The following is a 23,720-nucleotide window of genomic DNA, read 5'->3' on the forward strand; positions in this document are numbered from 1 at the left end:
TATTTAACTCATATGCAGAGCACATCATGAGAAAGGCGGGGCTAGATGAATCACCAGTTGGAATTAAGATTGCTGGGAGAAATATCAACAACCTCAGATATGCAGATGATACCACTCTCATGGCAGAAAGTGAAGAGGAACTAAAGAGCCTCTTGATGCGGGTGAAGGAGGAGAGCCCAAAGGTTGGTTTTAAACTCAACATCAAGAAAACTAAGATAATTGTATCTGGTCCTATTACTTCCTGGCAAATAGAAGGGGAAGAAATGGAGGTAGTGAGAGATTTTATTTTCCTGGGCTCCAAGATCACCACAGACGGGGACTGCAGCCAAGAAATTAAAAGGTGCTTGCCCCTGGGGAGGAAAGCAATGGCAAATCTAGACAGCATACTAAAAAGCAGAGACATCACCCTGCCGACAAAAGTGCGTATAGTCAAGGCTATGGTTTTCCCAGTGGCAATGCATGGCTGTGAAACCTGGACCATAAGGAAAGCTGAGTACCGAAGAATTGATGCCTTTGAATTGTGGTGCTGGAGGAGACTCCTGCGAGTCCCTTGGAGCGCAAGGTGATCAAACCGGTCAGTCCTAGAGGAGATCAACCCTGACTGCTCTTTAGAAGGCCACATACTGAAACGGAAGCTCAGATACTGTGGCCCCCTAATGAGAAGGAAGGACTCCCAGGAGAAGACCTTCATGCTAGGAACGATTGATGGCAAAAGGAGAAGGGGACGGCAGAGGATGAGGTGGCTGGACTGGGGTCACTGGGGCAGTCGGTGTGAGCTTGGGTGGACTCCGGGGGATGGTGGAGGACAGGAAGGCCTGGAGGAATGTTATCCATGGGGTCGCAATGGGTCGGATGCAACTTCGCAACGAGCAACAACAACAAATGTTTTTAAGCCAGCATAGTTCTGCTGCCAAAAATCTGCTCGCCTCCCACTTCTTAATCACTGGGATTCACCAGAGCATCTGATGAGGCTTCCACCAATCATGGAAACATAAATGGGCGGCTGTCATACTGGAGTCCTTTCCCCAAACCCCAGAGTGCCACTGCCTTTTAGGGATACATCAGCACCCCGAACCTGAGTGCCCTCCAGAGGAGGCGCACTTCAGCTCCCATCAGCCTCAGTCAATGGTCGGTAATGCTGGGAGTTGTAGTCTGGAAGGGCAACCAGGATGTGATATTGCTGGTTGCATCAAGACTGAATTGATATAGCAGTCATTTTTGTAAAAATCCTATGAAATCAAAGGTTAAATTATGTTGCATTCAATTTAAATTTGGCATTTTGTGGCACCATGAATGACTGGTGCTGCTCTGATAAAGAGGTCTGTAGATACTTTAACTGGCTGGTGTGTAGGGCAATCCATTTTATTTTCTCTTTTCCTCTATTGCTCCTCATTGGACCCAGTCAAGAGCTGGCATTTAACAAAACCATGTTGCACTCCAAAATGCATGGATCCATTAAATGCAGTCCTGGACCTATCTACTCCAAACTAAGTCCATTGAATTCAGTGGAATTATTCCCAGGGACATGTGTGCTGGATTGCAACCCTCACATGAAGCTCCATGTTATTTATTTAAAGATTTACGTAGCATCTTTCTGGATTGTGGCCACACCTGATGGCAAGCAAAACACAAGCATAAACATTACACTGCAATGAGAGGAGATTATAAGAAAGCTTTAACATGCAAAAATAGCAAAACCAAGACATGAATAGTGCATTGTTTCCCGACAGCATGATGTTGATATTATTGGTACTGTACTTCCATTGTGCTTTAAAATCACCTTTCCTGTATGTAGCAGTACAATTCCCATCATCCCTAGCCAACACAGCCACGTCATATGAATTTGCTGAAATATCCATGGTCTGCTTTGTTGTGGCAATACGGCATATGTTCCCTTTCCATTTTTACTCCAGCCTCCTCCTCCACAAATGCCTTCCTGATGTTTCTGGCTAAACTGCCCAACATTCCTGGTTGGGCCTGATGGGAATTGAAGTTCAAAACATCTGGAAGGCACCATGGTGAATGTATTCCACAAACTCCCTTTGAATGCAAGGCATTTGTGAGGAAATGTAGTGGACAAACCAAGCTATGATGAAAGTGAGACATTCTCACCTGCAGAAAACGGTTTGATGGATTACTTTGGGTTGGGCCAGGATGCTGGTCCGGTCCTGCTTCTGATCCCATTTCGGAGGCATCTGTCCAGCTGTTCTTCAGAGGATACAGATTCTGCAGATCTCTTTCAGACCTCAAGGAATTCTTTGCTTAACCACCACTGCTCTGGCCAAAATTCAGATGCACAAAGAAAGAAGCATCATTTTCCCCTTCTCTCATGCAATGCAGTTGGAACTGCATCATGTTTCAATAATTCTGGCTTCTGTCTGGCGTCTGAGTCACCACCCACCTCTTTCCAGAAAACCCCATTCCACCAGCACCCCATTTTCTGGTTTCCCCACAACAGGAACACTTTCAGCTATGCTCAGTGCTTACAAGCAACTCTGCCCTTTTCAGTTGTTTCCCCCACTTTTGTAGGTGTTTTTTAATATTTCCACAAACCGTGAGATTCCCATGAAATGGCTAATGCCCTCGTCTTGTGTATCAAAGGTGCAGCTTTGTATACAAAAGGACAGACCCTCGGCAAACTGAGCTCAGCCTTAAACTGGGAATCAGCAAAATTAACTTAATTGCATGGAACATTAATGGGTTGTTTTAATGGTATTTTCTACCTCCTTTTTCACTGTGCACACCTGTACATGCATAGACACATGGTGCATGGATAATGCTCGGAGGATGGAGTGGCAGTCCAGTCCCAGACTGCCTGGATTGCCTCCGGAAAGGTGCCACTTTAACCCATGCCAGGCATGACCCAGTAAAGTATTCCGTAGTCAGCGATGGGGATACCTTTCCTGACAGATTAGACAATGCTCAGCTAGATGCCCAAATTCTCAGGCATATCCTGAAGCAGCATGCTGATCCAATGGTGCTGCATACGTATAGTCAGTCTAGAATCCTTGCTCCGTACCAAAAAGATATTATTTCTCTCCTCAGTTTTAATTAGTTTGGAGCTGGCTTGTTGCTTCACAGTTGCCCAGGCAATGCTTTTCTTTTTTGCTTTTTGCTTTTCGGTTGTTGCTTTTCAGTTGTTGCTTTTTGCCTTTCCCCTTTTCCTTCTTTTTCATTTTTTTCCTTTTTCCTTTTTTAATTTTTAATTTTTCATTTTTTCCCTTTCCCCTTTTCCCTCTTTTTCCTTTTTCCTTTTTTTTCCTTTTCCCTTTTTTAATTTTTAATTTTTCATTTTTTCCCTTTCCCCTTTTCCCTCTTTTTCATTTTTTCCTTTTCCCTTTTTTAATTTTTAATTTTTCCCTTTCCCCTCTTTTTCATTTTTCATTTTTTCCTTTTCCCTTTTTTAATTTTTAATTTTTTCCCTTTCCCCTCTTTTTCATTTTTCATTTTTCCCTTTCCCTTTTTTAATTTTTAATTTTTTCCCTTTCCCCTTTCCCCTCTTTTTCATTTTTCATTTTTTTCCTTTTCCCTTTTTTAATTTTTAATTTTTTCCCTTTCCCCTTTTCCCTCTTTTTCATTTTTCATTTTTTCCCTTTTCCCCTTTCCCTCTCCCTTTTTTATTCTAGTTGGTTGGGCTAGCAGTACACCCCCCCCCCACCTTGTTTTTAAAAATCTCACTGGTCAGGCAAGAGTGCCCAAGTGTTGCTTTTAAAAAAGCTGTTTATTTGAAGGAGTGGGGCTTGTACTGATGAGGTTTGACACTTTTGCTTGTTTGTTTCTAAGGCTTGATTTGTCAATCACGGCTCCTGTTTTCAGAGGTGGTTCCACGGCAGCCAGAGTCAGAAATCCTTGCCCAGAGATCTACCAGAGATGGAGATCTTCCTGCTATGAGAGGATGCCGATCCATGAGGAAGGCAATCCATTGCTCACAGGTACCATTTCTGCCATCCATGCAAACATCTCCCAGTTGCATTTTCCCTTGATCGCATTTTCAAGCAAAGGTGGAAAGGGTCTGCTCAAAACGGGCAGCAGCTTCCCCTCGATGTCGACCTCAGGCCAGGAGGTGCTGCTTGGCTGGAGGAAGCCCCAGAGGCCCCAACCCCATCCCCTGTTCCTGCTCAGTTCTCCCGACCACCAAACCCTTTCTCTTCTCGGTGGCTTCTCAACTTTCGCATTTCTCCCCCTGTTCTAGAACACCAAAACCCCTTTCCGAAGGCTTAGGAGCCAGTGTTTCAATATGCTGCTCTTTGGTCCCCCCCTGCCGCTTTGCAGCCCGCGCCCCTGAAGAACAGACCTGACCGAAGTCCTGCGGTAGACAGCCCTGATCTAGGTTGCCCAGTGGTCCGATTTGGGATACGGCAGTCACTACTTATGTTCTCACAATCCGACCTTTCTCACTTCTCTTCCTTCCAGGTTCTGTTTCCTTCATTCCCCCCTCCAAAATCAGAGGGTCCCCCTTCCTGCCCCAGGTTCCAACCTGTTCTGATTCTCCCCATGGCTCAATAGAACAGAACTGTGCTAGCGGCAATTGCCGGCTGATTGTGACCACTTCTGTTGCCAGGGGAACACTTGTCTATCCGGCGATGCTCTGAGAATGGACCAGGGACATCGGAGAGAGTGTTGCCTAGTGGTTAAGAGTGCAGTCCTGGGACTTACGCGGTCCCAGCTCTGTTCTCCACTCGGCCACAGAGCCCCCATGGGGGGACTTTATGCCAGTGACAGACTCTCAGTCCATCTTCCTTTTAGGGCTTTCATTGTGGGGATAAGACTGAGAGAAGGAGAACCACAAAAGCTACCTGAGTTCCTTTAAAAAAAGAAACAGGCAGGGCGTCATTCTAATTAATCAGTTAAATGCAATAAGGAGGTTTTCAAAAGAGTCCCATTTTATCTGGCCGAAGGACCACCTGGCACAGGCCAGGAACCGTTTTCCGGATGAGCTCCTGAAAACATCAGCTGAAACCAACGGCCACAATCCATGTCTCAGTCCTTCACACACCCCAGCACCCAGGAGGCAAAGCTGCTCTGCCTGGAGACATTTCCGAGGCACTTCATATTAAAAATGCATTAATGAGTATTTGAAAATTTTGCCTGTCTGCTACAGGGCACCCAACTCAAAGATATCCTCAGAGCAGCAAAAACAGCAGCTGGATTTCAGCGGGATGTTGGAGCCACAGCAAGTGGCAAGTTTTGGTAACGCTGAACTGGGTTTCCCGATCCTGGTTCACACAAAAATTCAAATCAAAGCTCAGCCTTAAAGTGCTCTAAGCTCAGGACCAGATACTGAATTTCTGTGATTAGGAATGTTCCTTAAAGAGCAGTTCTCTCGAAATCAGCTCTGGCTAAGTGAGCAGTATATAAAAGCATTTATAAAATAAATATAAACATAAAATAAGCCATGCACATTTAGACATAATAATGTGAGATGACAGCTGCAAATTAGGGAAGGTGGTATGAACCACACAATAAATTTCAGGCCACTTCAGTCCTGACCATAAACAAGCAGAGAGAGCTCTCTATCGGAAAAGCCTGCTTCTTGGCAAACAAGACACACCCCAATTATAGCAAAAACATATACACATATAGCAAAAACATTTTAAAGAATAAGGCACTGGAGCTGCATTTCCTACAGATAGATTGTGCTTCCCTAAATCATATATCCACACATCTGGGAAACGTGCACCCGACGGGCAGAACTCACACTGACCCTTTCACTTGTTTCTACCTATTTCAGTATTTCCCTGCTTAACAACAAGGCAGAAGCACGTATGAATCTGTTTATTTATTAGATGTATATTCCTCCTGGATTACAAGTCCCATCAGCCTCATCTAGACGGAGGACTGATCACTTATTAGTGCTATAACATGTAAACCCCACGTTTTTCCTCTTACAAAGAGCTTCAAAGCACCTAACATGACGGCTCCCCTTTACTTTCTCTGCACAACAGCCCTGTGAGTTAAGTGGGGGGGACACTCGGACACTGGCCCAAAGGCACCCCGAGATCTTCAACCACTTGCACCACTGGCTCCCCCAACATGTCCAGATGTTGCAATCCTGCAACATCTGGAAGCCACGGTTGCCCTGTCCCCTGGCCTCTGTGCTTTGCTTCTGGGCCTCTGAGAAACTGGACTTTTCATTTCCCTTCCAGGTTCCCAAAAAAGTCTCCACTGGCGCGAATTCTGCAGAACCCCCCTCCCCCCCGTTGCAACCGGCCTGGGTGCGCGGGGAGCGAGCATCCCGACGCGGGCGCATCCGCACGGCTTCCCGAGCGCGGCTGCCTGGTCTCAGCCGCGGCTTACGCTCCGCACATCTTCCCCGTCTGTTTTGCAGTCTTAGCTTAGGCAAGGAGATGGGTGATGCCAGGAGGTGGCCAGCAGGAGGTGATATTGTGATGCTGAAAAAGGGGAGCATGGGGGGGCGCGCGCCAAACACACACACGTACACCCTCGCGCACACCCGCGCGCACACACACACACACGCACGCACACGCACATCACCCAAGCCTTCATATACGGAGTTCGTACACCCGCCAGGACAATAACGCACGGGTGGGATGCAGAAGTGTGAGCTGTCTCCTTCTCTCCCAGCCTCTGGCAATCACCGATCTTGAGGAAGAGGAGAAGGCGAAAGCAGAGATTCAGCTCATTCAGCCAGCAGTCTCCTTCCCTTCTCTTGCACCTTGCAAGGTTGTCCGGCCACCGGGAGAACCGAAGAAGCATCATCAGCTTTGGAAAAATGGAGTAAGCCTCTCTCTCAGTATTTATCCCTTCCGTACTCACTGCCGTTTCATCGCTAGCTCGCACATTTCTAGGTCTGATTTGTTCCGGGTGTTATTCCATCCTCATCTCCGCTGTGGCTGAGTTCCAGAAATTTTGCTCTGTCTTGGCGGGTGTTGCTGGGTACGGGAGATCCAGGGCTCGCCACGGCAGATTTCTCGCACCCCACCCGGGCGGTCTGAAAGTCTCAGCATCCCCACGGAGAGCGGAAAGAGAGAAGGGATGGGCAGCCCATCTCTCTCTTTTCCTCTCTCTCGGCTTTTTTTTACCTGTTGTTGTAAGCTCTGGTATCTTTTCCGTGATGCTTCCGTGCCTCCGTTTGCAGTGACTCAGGCAATTCTGTGAGAGCTGCACTCAGGGTTTCACGCCCCTACCCTACTTTCCTCCAATCCCACACAGATTTAATTTTTCACAAACCTCCTTAGTGCACAAGAGAAATTGGCTTCTAAGGCACAGCATGGTAGGCCTGCTGTAGCCAAAACCCTTCGCTGGGACGGGGTTCCCCAGCCCCAAAAATCTTTCCTTACCTTAAGGCTAAACAAAAGTCATCCATTTGGTTTAGGACAAATAAAGCTTCCTGCAGAAGGCACGGGCAAAGGAACTTCTAGAAGGAAAGGCTCCTGCAGGCGTCCAACCGGCATAAAACAAGGGGTTGAATTCATGGCTCAGCTTCAAATTCGGGTCCCCCAGCACATCTGTGCCAAGGGAAAGGGGATGCTTCTGCCATGCCTTCCTATTTCGCTTGCTGTTCACAAAAAGCAGCTTTCTGTTTGCCCCCATGACTTTTGCCAGGGTATCATCCAGCTGGGGGCCCTTCCAGCTCCAACACAGGACCACAAAGTTGGCAGACTAGCTTAGAATGCCCTTTCGGCGGGTTTGAAATCTTGCCCGGTGGTGTTTCCAATAAAAAGGATTCAAAAGAAAAGGATGTGCAGATTACAACAGTCTTAATAGTAGTTGACCACTCCCTGCCGTTGACCTGGGATTGAAAATGGTGCATGCTCCAAGAAGCTTCCATTAGGAATATCTGGCGCTGGGTACGATCTCTTGGGAAGGCTACCCGGCTGAGCTGTCTTAGCATCGCACGTGCCAGATAGAAAGATTACCTTTCAGTCACAGTTCACTTCCAGTTCGCTGAGTAGCTGCAATCAGTTGGAGTTTGTAAACATTCTGTGGCATGAATAGAAAACATCTTTGGCTCAAATTGGAAGCTTGCTTTAAATTTAAATGCCCCTGCTCTTTGAAATTACAAAATGGGGAAAATAATGTGTTTGCGTTAATTTACTGCAGTTGGAGTCAGGGGTTGAACAAGTTGATTATTAAGTCTATTCAGTTTGATTCACTAAAGGCAGAGTTCCTGCAACTAAACACCAGTATAGGTTTCAAAAGCTTCAGACTGATTTTGAGTCAGTGTTTTTATCCTTTGCGGAGTTGATCGGAGTTGTTTGCAGGTGGGCAAAATTGTTTTCATTCAAATCTTTGCTCTTGTCACCTACATTTCCAGCTTAAAGGTACTGAAAAGTGATTTCAAACCTGCTTTGCCCTGATGCTGGGTCTGTGTATGTGTGGGGGTTATATTTTGGAAAGCAAATTCCCCGGCTTCAGGGGAGTTCTGAATGTATTTCTTCTCAGAGCCGTGCTGAAATTTGCACTGTTGCATCTTATGATTGCAAAATAGTAAAGTTGGAAGGTGCTCAGAAAGGCACCTTCCACAACCCACCGCTCAGTGCAACCTCCAAGTTACAGCATCTCTAACTGTTGGCTGTCCGGTTGCGTCTTGAAGCTCTCCGGTGTTGGAGACTGCACAGCTTCCCTAGATGTTCAGGGCTGCTTCTTAACTTCAATCTGATTTCAAGTGTGTGTGTTTAACCCCTGTCTCCTATCCATTTATCATTTTCTGGTGTTTTGTTTCTTGAACATGCTGTCTGGAAGCCAGAGGTATCCCCCACAAGCAGAATTAAGACTTAAATGATGTATGTTCGTGTGCCAGGATGTGTCCACAGGCTTAGTCAGTCTGTGCATGACCTGGAACTCAAGCCTGGCATGTGAGAAGTTGCGAGAAAATAGCTTTGCTCTGTCCGGGAATGCAATGATCGTGCTAAGCTGCAGTCCCTTTGTGAGGTTCTGCAAGTCTTTCTACACGAAGGACTTGAAGAATCGGGCTACCAGTTAGCTCTACATATTGCCAGATTGTAGCTCTTTTTCAGAATGAATGCAGAATGGCAAAATAAAAATATCTGGAGCTGCTAGTGTAAAGCAGAATTCTTTCCAAATGGTGCTTTTGTGCTTTTGTGGTTGTTGTTTCTTTTAGTGGGGGAACAGCTCTGAAAAAAATGTAATGCATTGTGTTTATTTAAAGTGTATTTAAAGCTGCTTTTCTGTTAAAACGATGTTCGGTTGAAGATTATATGTATTTGTGGCTGATAAGCACACCGAGGCAGGTTTGTTTTACAAAAAGTTCTTCTACCCCTGCAACTCCCACACATCCAGCTGCCCAGTGGTTTGCTTTCATATCGCAAACGCTCAGCGCAAGAGCTACAGGGCGGTGTGTCTTTTCCCATGCAGGCAACATGCCCAGATGTTTTCCATAAAATGTCACAATAGACTCCACATTATGTGCCTTGAAAAGTCGGTTAAGCACATTTACAGAAGGGAAGCAGGTCTTAGACAAATGAATGGAGCCTCCAGGTTCGGAAGCAGTCCACCTCTGAGGGTGAAATGTACTGTAAAGCAAAGCGCTGTAGTTTTCTTGTCTGGCTGGTGGATTATTAATTGAGGTAACAAGGTGATATCAGGAAGCTGGCCCACCAGGAAAAATGTTGCACCTGGTTCTTTTTCCCGTAGCCGTAAGCATCCACTCCTGCTAATGGGTTGTTTTTTCTAAGCCTCTTTGCCATGCTTGGTGTAAGGGGGGTGTTTCTTGTGTGGAAGTCTGCTCTCTCCAAGAAATAGATTCGTGATCTGGGCTTGGAGGTTTCAATTAATAAAAGCATTATTTTGGTTGTGATTTAGGAGAGCTGGTTTTGTCTTTTGTGAAATGAAAATGCAAGTGTGTGCATGTGTTTGGGGGGAAATGATTTCTAACTGTGTGCAGGAAAATATGATTTTGCCTGTACGGGTTTGTGCTGTCTATGCTCCGGATTATTGAGAAATCTCAGCTTCGTTATGCAGAATTTTGATCTGATCCAGACCTTGCGCTCGGTTTAATGGCTAAATGAAACCTCCAAATTGAGAAGCAGTCTCTCTGCATGCTGGGGGTATGTGGGGGGTACGAACCCCAGAGGATGGGCTATTGCTCCCATGTCCTCGTCTAGGATTCCAGTTGGAACAGTGCGTTGGCTGTTGGCATTGCAAGAAACTGGCACAATGGGCCTCATTGAGCCCTACTGCTCATGGGTCTCCCATTTTTTGAGCTAGAGATGGGCAGGTGAAGGCCCAACTCCCTGGGAACTATCCACATGCCTTACTGGCTTTGCCTCTCTACCCAGGACCCCAAGTTTTCCCAATATGAACCTCCTGTCAAATAGAGATCTTGTTTAGTATTTGTTTCTAAATTGGGGAGTTGGCAGGACTCAGGAGGTGAGTGGCAAAATGCTTAATTTTGGCCAGAGAGAAGACCTGATGGAGGAGGAAAGTGTAGTCCACACACCTGCGCAGCTGCAGATAAATCCTCTTCAGTTTTGGGAGCATTTACCGCCTCTGTGGGCAGCGAGATGGGACTCAATGACCTTGCTGTGCTCCTTTTGCCACAGGCTCTAAGAGGCCGAAGGAGAGGCCTGCCGGCTGGCCAGCCTGCTCCAGTGGCAGTACTCACTCGGTTGCTGATCTGGCCAGATTCAAACGCTTCTCTCCATTGCTGAGAGTGCTGAAAAGGCAGGTTTGTGAATGCAAGGTCAGCTTGGGTTACTCTGATCTAGCCTTAGCCAAATTAGATGAGGGTGCTCACAGCCTTCGCCAACCTGGTGTCCTCCAGATGGTGGGGCAACAACTCCCATCATCCACAGCCATTCAGCTGGGGTGATAGCTGTTGTGGTCCAGAATGTCCGGCGGGCACCCGTCTGGGGCAGCGAAAGGCTGGTGTGTGTCCTCTTTACCCAGGTTTGGTTCTGATTTAAAAAGCAACATGATACCTGTCAATTCCTTCTATTTTGTAAATGCTCCTCAGTTACATTCAGTGGTAGAGAACTGCACATGGATTTCTATCTCTCTGAGTCCTCACAAGAACTCTGTGAGGTAGGCCAGGCAGAGTTAAATTGTCAGGCCAGAAGGATTCTCAACATTTTCAGAAGCTTTTGAACCTGCATTTTAACCCATTGCTCTGAATCCTTGCAGTCCTTACAGAAATACAGAAGGTATGCGTTGAGCAAAATTGTGAAAGAAATAAAATAACCTGCATTTTTAACCCCTTGTGCTTCTTTCACAATTTTGCGCAATGCACACCTTCTGCAAGCCGTTTTCCTAATGCGATGCGTTTTTCTGCAAATACGCACATCGTTGTGCCCCAATAGATGCATCCCTTTACAAGTCCATAACGTTCTCCTACATACTCAGAATTAAGGAGGAGGGTTTCTGTCCTAGGAAAATGTAGAGGCCCGTTTCTGTTTAAAAATTATGTACATCCTACGTGTCCAATTCTACTTTGGAAGCATTGTTGAAAATACCTTTTAAAAAAAGCTTTCAAAAAAATATAGTAATAACCTCAGGTAAGTTCTCTGTACCCAGTCGTGTCCACAAATTTTCACAACTGCATGATTCTGTGGCTGAACATGTACCTGTGTCTGTAACATGCCTTTTTTACACACCTAAAGCACAGCTGTAGATCTTAGCCATTTCCAACCTGGTGCCCTCCAGAATCTCGCAGCGTTCTTTGCCAGACTGGCTGGGATAGATGGGTGTTGATGGTTTATTATTTATTAATTCGTTTGTTTATTCAAAGCATCTAGTGCTTGCTCAGACAGGAAAAGCTGGCTTATCTATTACAAAGTATGCCATAAATCCAGATGTGGCACTCAGGTTTTGGTTTTGGTTTCTCATGCGTGCCTTTTTTCTTGTCTCTTGGTCTTAAGTGAAAAAAAAAAAGCAAGTACGTTCTTTTTTCAGTATTCTTCCAGCTTTTGAACAGATTCTTCCTCAGGTTTGCATTCTGTTCTGTTGGAGCATCTTCCAAAGGTGGACACAGCTTTGAAATGCATGGGAAAAATAGTCGATACTTCCTGTTTTTAAACGGACGAGAGAGGAAAAAGTGCAGGTTAGGACTGAATGGATTAGCGGCCCCATTGTGGAGTTTCTAGTTCCATGCAGCCAAACACATTTTAGTACCAAGCTCTTCCGTTACACCACTAACTCAACTTCAGGATAATTGTTCTGGAATCGGGGTTTGTGCCCATTCATCCCTATGGCAAGGTAGGTCTAGTTTTGTATTGCAGAATCCACAATCCTGAAATGTTTTTTGCTCAGCCTACATGCGAGTCCAGCCCACCAAGCGAGTGCTGTATTTTTCGCTCTGTAAGACGCGCCTGACCATAAGACGCATCTAGTTTTTAGAGGAGGAAAACAAGAAAAAAAATATTCTGAATCAAATGGGCGCATAATCACAGGCACATTCCCCATCACTTCCCGTGGGCTGCACATCTGACAGACTTGCTGCACACACATATTCGCTCTACAAGACGCACAGACATTTCCCCTTACTTTTGAGGGGGAAAAGTGCATCTTATAGAGCGAAAAATACAGTAACCCCAGGATGCCTCTTGAATTTGTTTTAGCCTCTTGACTTCAAATTCCTCAAATGAGAGCATGCCTCAAACTGGGCTGGGGCTGGTGGGGGAGAGTGCTGGATGATTTATATTCCACCTGCCTTCTTCTTGCTAGGAACCCAAAGCTGCCTACCCATTTCCTCACTCCATTTTTATCCTCGACACAACAACCCTGTGAGGTGGGTTAGGCTGAGAGTTTGTGTCTGGCCCAGATTCACCCAGCAAGCTTCATGCTTGTGTTTATTGATCTTGTTGTGAGCCACCCAGAGACGCAGAGTGATGGAGAGCCTAGAAATATCCCAAATAAATAAATAAAATGCTGAGTGAGAACTAGAAGCAGGTCCTTGCAAGTCCTCGGTCCAACACTCACATTATCACACCGACCTTCATGAACTCTCCGGACACTAAAGAGCTTTGGGATGGCCACGTGTCCTACAGAAAAGCAAAGGAGAGGCAAAAGGCCTTGAAATTTGTCTGCTAGAAGCGCCAGTTACACAAACACAGATATTCAGTTACAGCCTCCTACCTATCAATAAGACAGACAGCGTTTTTATTTAACTTAGTAGCTCATATTCCAACCTGGCATCTATGCCTATAAATTAGCAGGTGCAAAAGGTTCCTAAAATCTTTTTTTTGGGGGGGGGGGCTTCTTTTTTGACAAAGCACAAGGCACCCCCTTGAGATGAACTGATCCACCAATGCACTTATTAGCCGCTGGACACAGGATTTTAATCTGACAGGAACTTTGGATGTAACCTAGCAGGGCTTATTTGGGGTTAGTTCTGTCTGAGGCTGCTGGCTAAGACTAAGCATCCTCATCATTCTAGTTATTTGATTTATCTCCTGCTTTTTTTCCTTGCAACATTTTCCTCCCGCTGCTCTCAGTGTTATCCCTACAGCAACAACCCTGCAGGGTAGGCTCAGTTGAGAGTCTACAACTGGCCCAGAGTTCCCCCTGTGGGCTCCATGGCTGAGCAGGGACTAGAACCCGGATCACCTGAGGTCCCGTCCCACGCTCTTAACCACTACGCCACACTGGCTCTTTTGCAGAGAAGCAGCCTGCCTCCATTGTGATGGATTACAGCTCCCGACATCTGGTTGTGGGATTTGGGAGCTTTTGTCCAGCATATATGGAGGGCACCAGCTTGGGGAAGGGTAGCATTGCTTTTACGCCTCCATACAGTGCTGGGAACCGGGTAAGCAGCATTGTGCTGGCAGAGTCACAGAAGAGCAAGGCTGCCCTGGAGAACATGAGACCAAAAAACCCATCCAGGTCAGCATCCTGTTTCCTGTTTCCGTTGCGGGGGACAGCCAAACACTTTGCAGAACAGGCCTTGATCCTCAGCAGCCAGTGGGATTCTGCAAAAGGGACGCTTTTGTGCAGACTTTTGTCTCTTAGCCCCACTGAAATAGATCATGGGAGGAGCTTCAGGGGTCAAACCAAAGGTCCAGATGGCCAGCCAGCAAGTCAGGGCCCATTCTTGCTTCTTTGCACCCAAGATCTGGCATTCCGGAGTCCACTGCCCCTGAACAGGAAAGTTCCATTTAGTTTTCATGGTGAAGAGCCCCAAATATGGCTCATCTTCCTCTAGAAATTTGTCCAATATTATATTTGACAGCCGCTGGGCTTTGCCCCATCTTTTGACAAGGGCATCCAGAATTTACCAGCCCATTATTGAAAGGATAGAATTCCCCCCCCACCCCACCCCACCCCCCGAGACACTGGCATCCTGCCTCCTACACTAGCTAACCTTGGGGGAAGCCCATGTCTCACCAGTGGTAAATTTAAAGTGCAAGGGCTTGTAATATTCTCCCCCAAAGTCATGCCCAATATCTATAGAGAATCTGTAGATAATATATCTTGATCATTTTCTTCACTATATCACAAGCTTTGGTGTCCACTGTGTTAAGAGACCAGCTGCATTGGACTCCTTGTTGCCCTGCAGTGTTCCCATTCCAGTTTGTCATTTTTGACCAACTTTATGACTTTAAGGATTGGGTTTGCTTTTTTACTCCTCCTCCCTCCCTGTCCTTTTTCCTTCAATGCTGTGCCTTGTGCCTTGTAAGCTTCCAAATAGGGATTTTCCTATTAGTCACAGTAAGAAGCTTTGGGAACCTTTTTTGACTGATTGCAGGGCAAAGGGCTGCAAAGAATAACTAAATGCACATGGTGGGCATGTCATGAGTGCAGCTGGCTGGAGCTGGGGGTCAGACTAGATGGCCCAGGAGACCCCTTCTGACTCACTCTATGTTTCTATGTAAATGTAGAGATAAGCCAACCTCACCATGCCTCCCAATACATTGAATACAACTCGATAAACTTCCAGACAGTAAGCAATGGTAGAATTGTATTGGGGATGGATGGATGGATAGATAGATAGATAGATAGATATCCACTGCTTTCTCATCATTTATCTTATAGTTTAGTTGTTAGAGTGTTGAACTGGGACTCAGGAGATTTGGGTTCTAGCCACCACCTGACCATAAAACTCATTGGGTGACTTTGGGTCCGTCAAGGACTCTCAGCACTACCTTGCAGGGTTGTTGTCAGGATAAAGTGGAAAGCTAAGCTTGTAAGTCAATTTGGATTTGTTGCAAGAGGAAAAAAGGTGGGTTATAAATGTAATTAATCACTATAATGCCTGTTTGATGCTATTTGAGTGTTACTGCTAAAAACCTCCTCTGTCAAGAAAAGTCTGAACACACCATTATTAACAATGCACAATTAAATTTACATGCTACAAAGCGACAATCCCATAAAAAGTTACTCAGGAGTAAGCTCCATTGAACTCAGTGGCAAGTACTTCTGGCTTCTAAGTTTGATCCTTCAAGCATATTGTTTTTCAATATAAGGTCAGTCTAGTAAAGCATTACTGTCACCCTGCCCTGCATACTGTCACCCTGCCTATTTAACTCACATGCAGAGCACATCATGAGAAAGGCGGGGCTGGATGAATCACCAGTTGGAATTAAGATTGCTGGGAGAAATATCAACAGCCTCAGATATGCAGATGATACCACTCTCATGGCAGAAAGTGAAGAGGAACTGAAGAGCCTCTTGACGTGGGTGAAGGAGGAGAGCATAAAAGCTGACTTGAAATTCAACATTAAGAAAACTAAGATCATGGCATCTGGTCTGCTCACTTCCTGGCAAATAGATGGGGAAGAAATGGAGGTAGTGAGAGATTTTATTTTCCTGGGCTCCAAGATCACCGCAGATGGGGACTGCAGCCAAGAAATTAAAAGGCGCTTGCTCCTGGGGAGAAAAGCTATGGCAAATCTAGACAGCATACTAAAAAGCAGAGACATATAGTGCATATAGTCAAGGCTATGGTTTTCCCAGTTGCAATGTATGGCTGTGAAAGCGGGACCATAAGGAAGGCTGAGTGCCAAAGGAATTGAGGCCTTTGGATTGTGGTGCTGGAGGAGACTCCTGTGAGTCCCTTGGACTGCAAGGCGATCAAACCATCAGTCCTAGAGGAGATCAACCCTGACTGCTCTTTAGAAGGCCAGATCCTGAAAATGAAGCTCAAATACTTTGGCCGCCTAATGAGAAGGAAGAACTCCCTGGAGAAGACCCTGATGCTGGGAAGGACTGACAGCAAAAGAAGATGGGAACGGCAGAGGATGAGGTGGCTGGATGGGGTCACTGAAGCAGTCGGCGTGAGCTTGAGTGGACTCCTGGGGATGGTGGAAGACAGGAAGGCCTGGAGGAGTGTTGTCCATGGGTCGGACACTGCTTCGCGACTAACAACAACAACAACAAGCAAAGCATTGTCCCCTTTTAAAGTGCTAGTGTGAAGCCTGAAAGACAAGGAAAAACATATTGGTCTTCCCAAATAGTTTGTTGCAAACAACTTGTTATAAACAAGTTGCTTTCGACTTGAAAGCCTCGTCATCACCTCACTTGTCAGAGTGAGCTAAAATCTGGGCCTCCTCACAGATTCTGCTACCTCACCTGCTCCAGATTTGTTCAAGAGCTGTACTCCATGGTGGTTCCTCTCCCACAACACCACTCTGGACCGGGTGAAATTTGAGCCCTGGGCTGTCATTTGCCCTACCCGAGTCTTCCTTCCCGGCTGGGAAGGAAGAGAAGGGGAAGATAGAAAGTGTAAACACAAACAGATTGCAAAGGATGCATTAGAAGGGAGGTGAGGATGAGCTAGGAGGTTGGTGAGGCGATGAGAAAATGGATGCTATCAATATTTGATGAAAGAAGGCTTGGAGGAGGAAAAAAGACAGATTTCCCAGCCTGCATCCTCCAGACATTTTGATGTCATCACTTCCTCACGTGGCTGAGGAATTTCCAGGCAGACACTTCCCCACCGGGTGGATGAAACTCCTCTGCTTACTCATGAATGAAGTTTGCTTTCACTTGCTATGGCAGCTGGGCTGTGGTGTCCCACTACTACCAGCCACAGATGGGCACTCCACAGGAGAAGAGATCGATCTCGGGTCCAGACACAGGGCCAAAACTCTTGACCAAAATGGGCTTAAGGTGGGGCGTTTGTTTGCTATGCTTTACTTGCCAGATCAATGCCAGGTGCCACATTTATTTATTTATGTATTATATATGCGAGCCACGTTTTTTCAGGCAAGGAACAAAGAATCATCTTCCTCTTCCCATGGCATCCACTCAACAACAGCCCTGTGAGGTAGGTTAAGTTGAGAGGCCTGTACTGTCCCAAAGTCCCAAAGCTGGTGCCATGGCTAAGTGGGACCCAGATCGCCCAGGGGTCCAGCTTCTGACCATCACCCACAAACATCTGGCCAGCCAAAAGCTGCCCACCCCTGCCAGAAAAAATAAAAGAACAGAGTAAAACCAAGCCAAAGCACCCGACATAGTAAAATAGCGGCAGAAAAGGACACACAATGTGCAAAACTGCCTGGGAGACACAAAAGTCTCTTTGCCAAGGGGCAAGGCTTTCTGGGATGACACTCCACAACCAGGTGCCACTGCTACAAAGGCCACCTGCTTAGTAGCCTCCCCTCTGCCTGTTTGGCCAGGGCGCCCAGAAGAGTTTCTTAGCGCTTCGGCATCTCTGTGCGGGAGCGGGCAAGACCAAGATGCATATTCATGTGCAAGCGGGGCCTGTGCCGGTCTGGGGGGAACCGCGATGAAAAGCAACATGCCGGCTTTGATCTTCAGCGCTTGCTTTCTAGACGCCTGCTTTCTCAGTTGCCCTGGAACGCCATCTCAGCTCGTCTTCTGGGAACGAGCTGGCTTAGATGCACTCGGTGCTGGCATCCTGGCCGGGTGGGGAGCGAGGCAGAAAGGGGCCAGCACGAGCTTTAGCCCGGCTTTCGGGTTGATCTAATGAGAAAAGGCCCAGCAAGTGAAACAAACACGATTGTTCTGTCAGGGGTGTGGAGACAAAGGGTCACTCGGTCTTTCCCTTCAACATCAGCACTCAGGAAAATATTGCGCTTGTCAGCTGAGCGGAATTGTCTGTTTGGGAGGGACAGAGCAAAAATGTTCAGGCTGCATCCAGATATTCTGGGATCATTTCTTTCGGAGGGAAACTCCCAATGCCAAAAGTGGACATCTGCTAACCTTTGAGCGCTGCTACTTAAGGCATGCGGTTTCCAAGTAGAAACCATGAGAAATTGGGTGGCCGTTCCCCAGCTTTTTGGACTCTGCAATGGCCCTCCATGGTTGGCCATGCTGGCTCAGGATGATGGGACCTGTAGTCCCACACATCTGTAAGTTGGAGAAGACTGCCTTCCAAAGATGGAGCTGGCATTCCGTTTTGCAGGTTTCCTAGATTTTAGTCTCTTTTCTGTTTAAAGCTTCTAGGAAGATGAAACGCCCCTCCATGAAAAAGCAGCGGCGTGTGGATGCTGCTGCACAGATTTGCCTCAAACTCCCCCCGCCGCCAGCCAAGTGATGCTAGAAGCAAAGCAGAGTGCGGAAGCTGTCCACGCTCGCACACGCAGATTGCAACTGGCTGCCAGATTTTGGCACGGCGCGGGAGAGTTGCTTGCTGGGTTTGTTGGCGTGGCCTCCCAGGTTCTGGGGGCTGGTTCCAGACTTGTGTGGTGCTGAACTGGGCTTCCAGGGTGCATTGCATGCATTCTCTTCCTGTCTTGCAAAACGTGCGAAGGTGCACTTTTGGCTGGAGACAATGCAGGTACCAACCTATTGTCCAAGAGTGTTAGAGTATGATTCCCACCATCCCCAGGCCATTCTGGCTTGGGGATGCTGGAATTTACAGCGCAGCACATCTGGGGACCCAGGTCTCCGTGGAAATATAGCAATGTTCTCTGTCCTACCAAAGGCCCTGCCTGCCACTGGCTAATAATGATCCTTCAACCCCCAAATAAGCATGTCACCTTAAGTGGGTCCTTCCAGCTTTTTCCCCGTTTCCCTGCAAGAAGCCACTTAATGTAATTTATAATGTTGGGAGCTGAGAGGTGGGTGCTTGGGATGACATTGCCATGGCAACCAAGATGAGCTGGGCAACAAGGATGCTCTGGGAAAAAGGCAAGAGCAAAGATGGGGCCTAGGAGGAGTCTTATGTCGCAGATAAATACAACCAGAGGTACAAATTGAGGAGGCGATTGCGAGTGCTGTACCTGCTATTTAGTTCAGGCAAGTCTCTCAAGCTCCCTGTGGTCTTGGAGGGGCCATGAGTGTCTTGTTTGCATCTTTGTTCCAGGAGTGGTGTCCTGAGGCAGAACCTCGGTCCCAAAGCCCAGGAGGTCTCCCAGTGAGTAAGAGGTCTCACCCTGACCTCCTTTCCTCTGACACTTTATGAAGTGTGATGGTTTTAAAAATTAAAAGTGTCAGGGTGAACACTTCTTGTGTTCTTCTTAAAGAGCATATCAACCTCTATATTGGTTCAGCATAACAGCATCAGAATCTGGTTCCTTTTTGTCCTGGTAGTTGCAATGATGTTGTGAAGTGTGTTTAAGATCCAAAGCTGCCCCTACTCCAAGCACTGTTTGGTTGATTGGATTGCATCAGGTTTGGCAAACGGTATTTTGTTTGTCTGCCTGTCTGTTTGTTTTTCTTGAATATTTTTCTTTCTCTATCATATCAGGACTGGAGAAACACAGGATGGGAGTTTGGCAGGGAGCTTTTTGCAAGATGCAATGAAAAAAGTTGGAGATGAAAAGCATGCAACTGTTAGCCCATTGGAAGCTAAGGAGAGCTGGAAAGCAAGGAATTGCATATTTTAGTCCCTCCACTGGACCCATTTATCTCTTTCAATATTTTTCAGCATTTTTACCTCACTTTTCATCCCAAAATGGTTTCCAGACAGGCTCAAAAAAGTTAATAATGAGACAGACTTACAGTCAAAAAGCCATGTCACAAAAGGAAAGAGAATTGGGAGGGAAGAGGAAAAATCAACTTCAGTTCTCAATCGTTAGTTGCAAAGTGCTTGTGAGGTTTTTTTTTTTTCCCCCCTGATAGCAAAGGCAGAAACAAGCTCCCTGCAGCTTTATTTGGCTAATTGGTCTCTTCCTTGCCAGGAAACTCTTCCTGGGAGACAAGGAGTGCAGGTTCCCAGTGGCTGCATCTTTGTTCGCTTGTCTGGCTGATGGATGAAGTCAAAATCTGCAGTTCCAGGGAACTGTCAGTTGGAGCCATTGGTGCATCTCGCACGAGTCTGCTCTTTGGGTATTCGGCAATCATTAATTTTATCTATTCCATTTCCTCTGCTGGGCAGTAAACTCTTCTGCGCAGCTTCTTGATGCAGGGGCAAAAGTGGGCAGGGGGGCGGGGGTGTCTCTGCCCCACCCCCTTTTCTGAACGTTAAAACATAAATGCCCACAGGAAATCTCCCGAGCTGAATCTCCCAGGGTGATCTTTTACGGGTCCTCTGAACTTTGGCGGGGACACGGCAGCAATGAACTCAGCGAGCCAGAGTTCAGCGGAAAAGCTGAGCGGAAGGAGAAGGCAGCGGGTGTGTGCGCGCTGAGCATTCAGCCGTGTTGTGTTGTTGTTCGTGTTGCTCATGCCAAGCAGGGAGGCACTACGAGGGACTCACAAGCAGGTCCAGCGAACAGCTGCTCCTCTCCGGCGAGACGCATGCTCAAAGGAGAAGGTGCAGCTTCACCTACTTTCTAAAGGCAATGGCCGGACTTCAAAGAAGGGTGCAGCGGGAGCAGGCCAGGACGCCAGCAGGTGGCTCTGAGAGGATTCCCCATTCCCGCATCTGTCTTCTCGATGTCTGGTCCTCCGAGACAGGCATTTAGTTAGCTGTGCTGGGATTTTTGAAAAAATGGATGGCTCTGTTCCCGTAAGTCTTTCTTCTCCAAGCTGGGGTCTTTCTAGAGGGGCTGGAATGCAGTGCCTATCAAGGGGGCTGTGGGCTGTGCTGGCTGGGGATGATGGGGTCTGTAGGTCCCACATCTGAAGGGGGGAGGCAGGTCAGAGAAGGCTTTGATAAGGACATAAGGAGAGACGACCCCCCCCCCCCCAACAGACTGATTGATTGAATCTTGAGCTGACTTATTTCACAGGCTGACTGAAAATGTTTACTAACCAGCCTGCCTTACCAAATCAGAGCTGTATACAAATGTCACTAAAACGACTAAAAGTCAAAGCAACAATAAAAATAAAAATCTGTTAAGCTAATGGAGTCAACAGCAAAGAAAGGAGTTTTGAATTCTGTGCCCTGTTGGCTTCCGGGAAGCCCTACAAAGAGAGGACACCCTGTCCCTTAGCAGGGCCTTTTCCATGTTGGCTCCTGATTTTTGGAACTTGCTCCCCATTGAGTGACAGGGGTCCTCTGCTAGCCAATCGTTTTTATTAAAGATTTTATTAAAATTTTAAACTAAAAACTAAAAAACATCAATCATCAAATACATCAGACGTCCTGGGTCAGCCCCCTGTAAAATATCTTTTTAACATTCTGTAATCATATTCAAATCAATTTATAAAAATTTAAGTACATCTTTAAATCTAAGCCAACTCCCATTTCTCCAGCCAATCAGCTAGCCAATTGTTTAAAGAAGCTTTTAAACCCAAAGCAAGCGGTTGGACTACATGTCCCATCATCCCCAGTCAGACATGGTGGAATAGTCCAGTACTTCTGGAGGACAGCTGTCTGGGGAAACTGTAGCTATGCTAGCTGGGGTTGGGGTTGGGGGTGGGGGGATGTAATAGGACTACCCCTCCAGAGATCCCAAGCATTGGGCATAGCAGCTGGGGTTGATAGGAATCAGAGTCCAAAGCATCTAGAGAGCAACACATTAGAGGAGGCCAGTGTAATGTAAGAAGACTGGAAGTCAGGTCTCATAAGCAGAGGCATTTCTGAAACTGGTCATGTCCGAATTTCTTCCTGGTTTGGGAGATCAGAACCATATCTTCCTGTTTCCAAAGTGGATTCGATGCATGCGGAATCCCCTAGATTTCTGGGCTTTTGCTGCATACGCACAGGTAACCCTTTCCTCATTAGCAAAGCAGTCTTGATGCAACTCCTGAGAGAGTCTTTTGCCATGCCATGCCCAGGTTCTTAAAAAAACAGGAAAATCAGTAAATTCCGCTGCCCTGCCCAGCCATCCCCTTCCCAGCCCCCACTGACTCTTCCCATCTCTGTCTATATTGGGAATCTCTATTCCCTGCAGGCATCCATTAGAGCCAGGATTGTGTGATCTACCCATCCTGGGGTGGAGCAAGCACAGACCACGTGGCCAGGTCTGTGCCTCTCATTACAGATCTCTGCTCTCTAGTAAACAGAGGTCGTGGGACACTTGGGAATCCATCAGGATGCAGCATAGATTCAGCATGTGTAGGTTTTGTGCCTACACACAGCCACAACATGGCCCTCTGTTTCTCCAAGTTCCTTGGTGGTCCGCAACGTGGACACAGCAAAAGCATTCTGTAAATGTCACCTGAAAATGTCATCTTAGATGAAGAGACTGATCCTGTCAGAACGACAGAACCTTTGCAAAACCATTGAGGAAACTACTTCAAATTTCCCCCCCTGTGGTTGTGTTACTAAACATTTTCAGTTTTGGCTAATTTTCAGGTAATTCGGCAATACACAGCATCAGTTGGGTCTGTGATATTGCTTGCACATTTTAAAATCCCTTCTTCCAAGAACTCTGAGACCTGAAGTTTTGCAAAGGTGCCCAGATCTACTCGTTCTTTTTAATAAAAGACAGGCCTCATATCAGTCAAGCAGGGGTGGGGGTATAAAATTTAGAAAGCTCTGAAACGAGTTTTGGCCAGGTTTTGGTAGACACACTTTTAATAATCTTCCCAAATGTTGTCAGAATGATTTGAGGAAACAGGATGAAATGCTGGAGAGTAAAAACACTGGCCAATGCACAACTGAATATCCAAAATGCTTGGAATTCTGCACGGTATGTAGAGTGGTACTGAGGAAGGGTGAGGCAGAGCATGAGCAGAGTGTTCTTCATTCATCAGTGAGTAATCCCAGTCCAGCCCCCCACCTTTTCCACTAGAGGTCAGCCCTGAGCCCCAGAACCTCTTGTTCCCAAAATTTTAAAATTAAAAATTTTAATTTAAAATTTAGTTTAAAAGCTGGCACACTTCTGCCCTCCAGTTGCTTTGGACTCCAACTCCCATGCTGGGAAGAATGCCATGAGTTATAGTACAAACTATTAGTTGGGAAAAGCAGCCTTTAAAAGCCTTCACCCAAAGAACTAACTATTCTACTCCCTAACTACTTTTGGTTTCTTTGGGGGATCAACACCGGTTTTCTTTTCCATACATTCTTGCATAACCACTAGGCCGCACTGTGGTAGAGCAGGAAGACACAATGACACTAGCTGGGACTAGCACTTTGTTTCGCTTTCATGACTACTGGATTTTCTCTGGCCCCTGCAAAATTGCTTCGAAAAACCAAACTTGCAACGGACAGTGATATTTTCTACGGTACCTGGAAAAGCAGCTGTGAGTGAGGAACAATTAATTCCCAAAGGAGGTCTCATTTTAAAAAGCTCAGTAAATGAAATCCATGTCCCATCTTCTTCAACCCCCTACAATTATGCAGAGAGCAGTAAAAGAATTAATTCTTTGTTGTTTGTGCAACTCTCAGAGTCCCTGATCTGTGCGTACTGCCCAGATCTAACATCCTCCACCACGACGCACTCTGCCCAATCCGGCAATCTGTGCTCGCTTGCCCACTTTCTTCCCAGTTCATCCATCCTAGGGCGTCCTTCCACAGTCCTGCACATGGTACATTCTGACCTGCAGGAGCCCTCCAGCAGTGA

At 46.6% G+C, this 23,720-nt stretch overlaps 1 protein-coding gene across 5 annotated transcripts in view; it reads left to right on the top strand.

Annotated features, from left to right (window-relative positions):
* The first annotated feature begins 3,866 nt into the window (after positions 1-3,866).
* PALM (paralemmin) overlaps positions 3,867-23,720 on the top strand; it is a 50,880-nt gene continuing 31,026 nt past the window's right edge. For 4 of the 5 annotated variants that reach the window (XR_006416924.1, XM_044453530.1, XM_044453534.1 and 1 more), the window contains exons 1-2: positions 3,867-3,932; positions 6,586-6,738. Coding sequence is in view for 3 of the 5 variants with exons in the window: in XM_044453530.1 (XP_044309465.1) it covers positions 6,734-6,738 (5 nt within the window). In the remaining 2 variants the exon portion in view is untranslated. Of the gene's footprint in view, positions 3,933-6,578; positions 6,739-23,720 lie in introns of those variants that run through there. The other variant, XM_044453532.1, reaches the window with a different exon arrangement.

The sequence above is a fragment of the Varanus komodoensis genome, unplaced genomic scaffold, assembly GCF_004798865.1.
Source record: "Varanus komodoensis strain SLA01 unplaced genomic scaffold, ASM479886v1 scaffold79, whole genome shotgun sequence".
NCBI classification, from domain to species: Eukaryota; Metazoa; Chordata; class Lepidosauria; order Squamata; family Varanidae; genus Varanus; species Varanus komodoensis.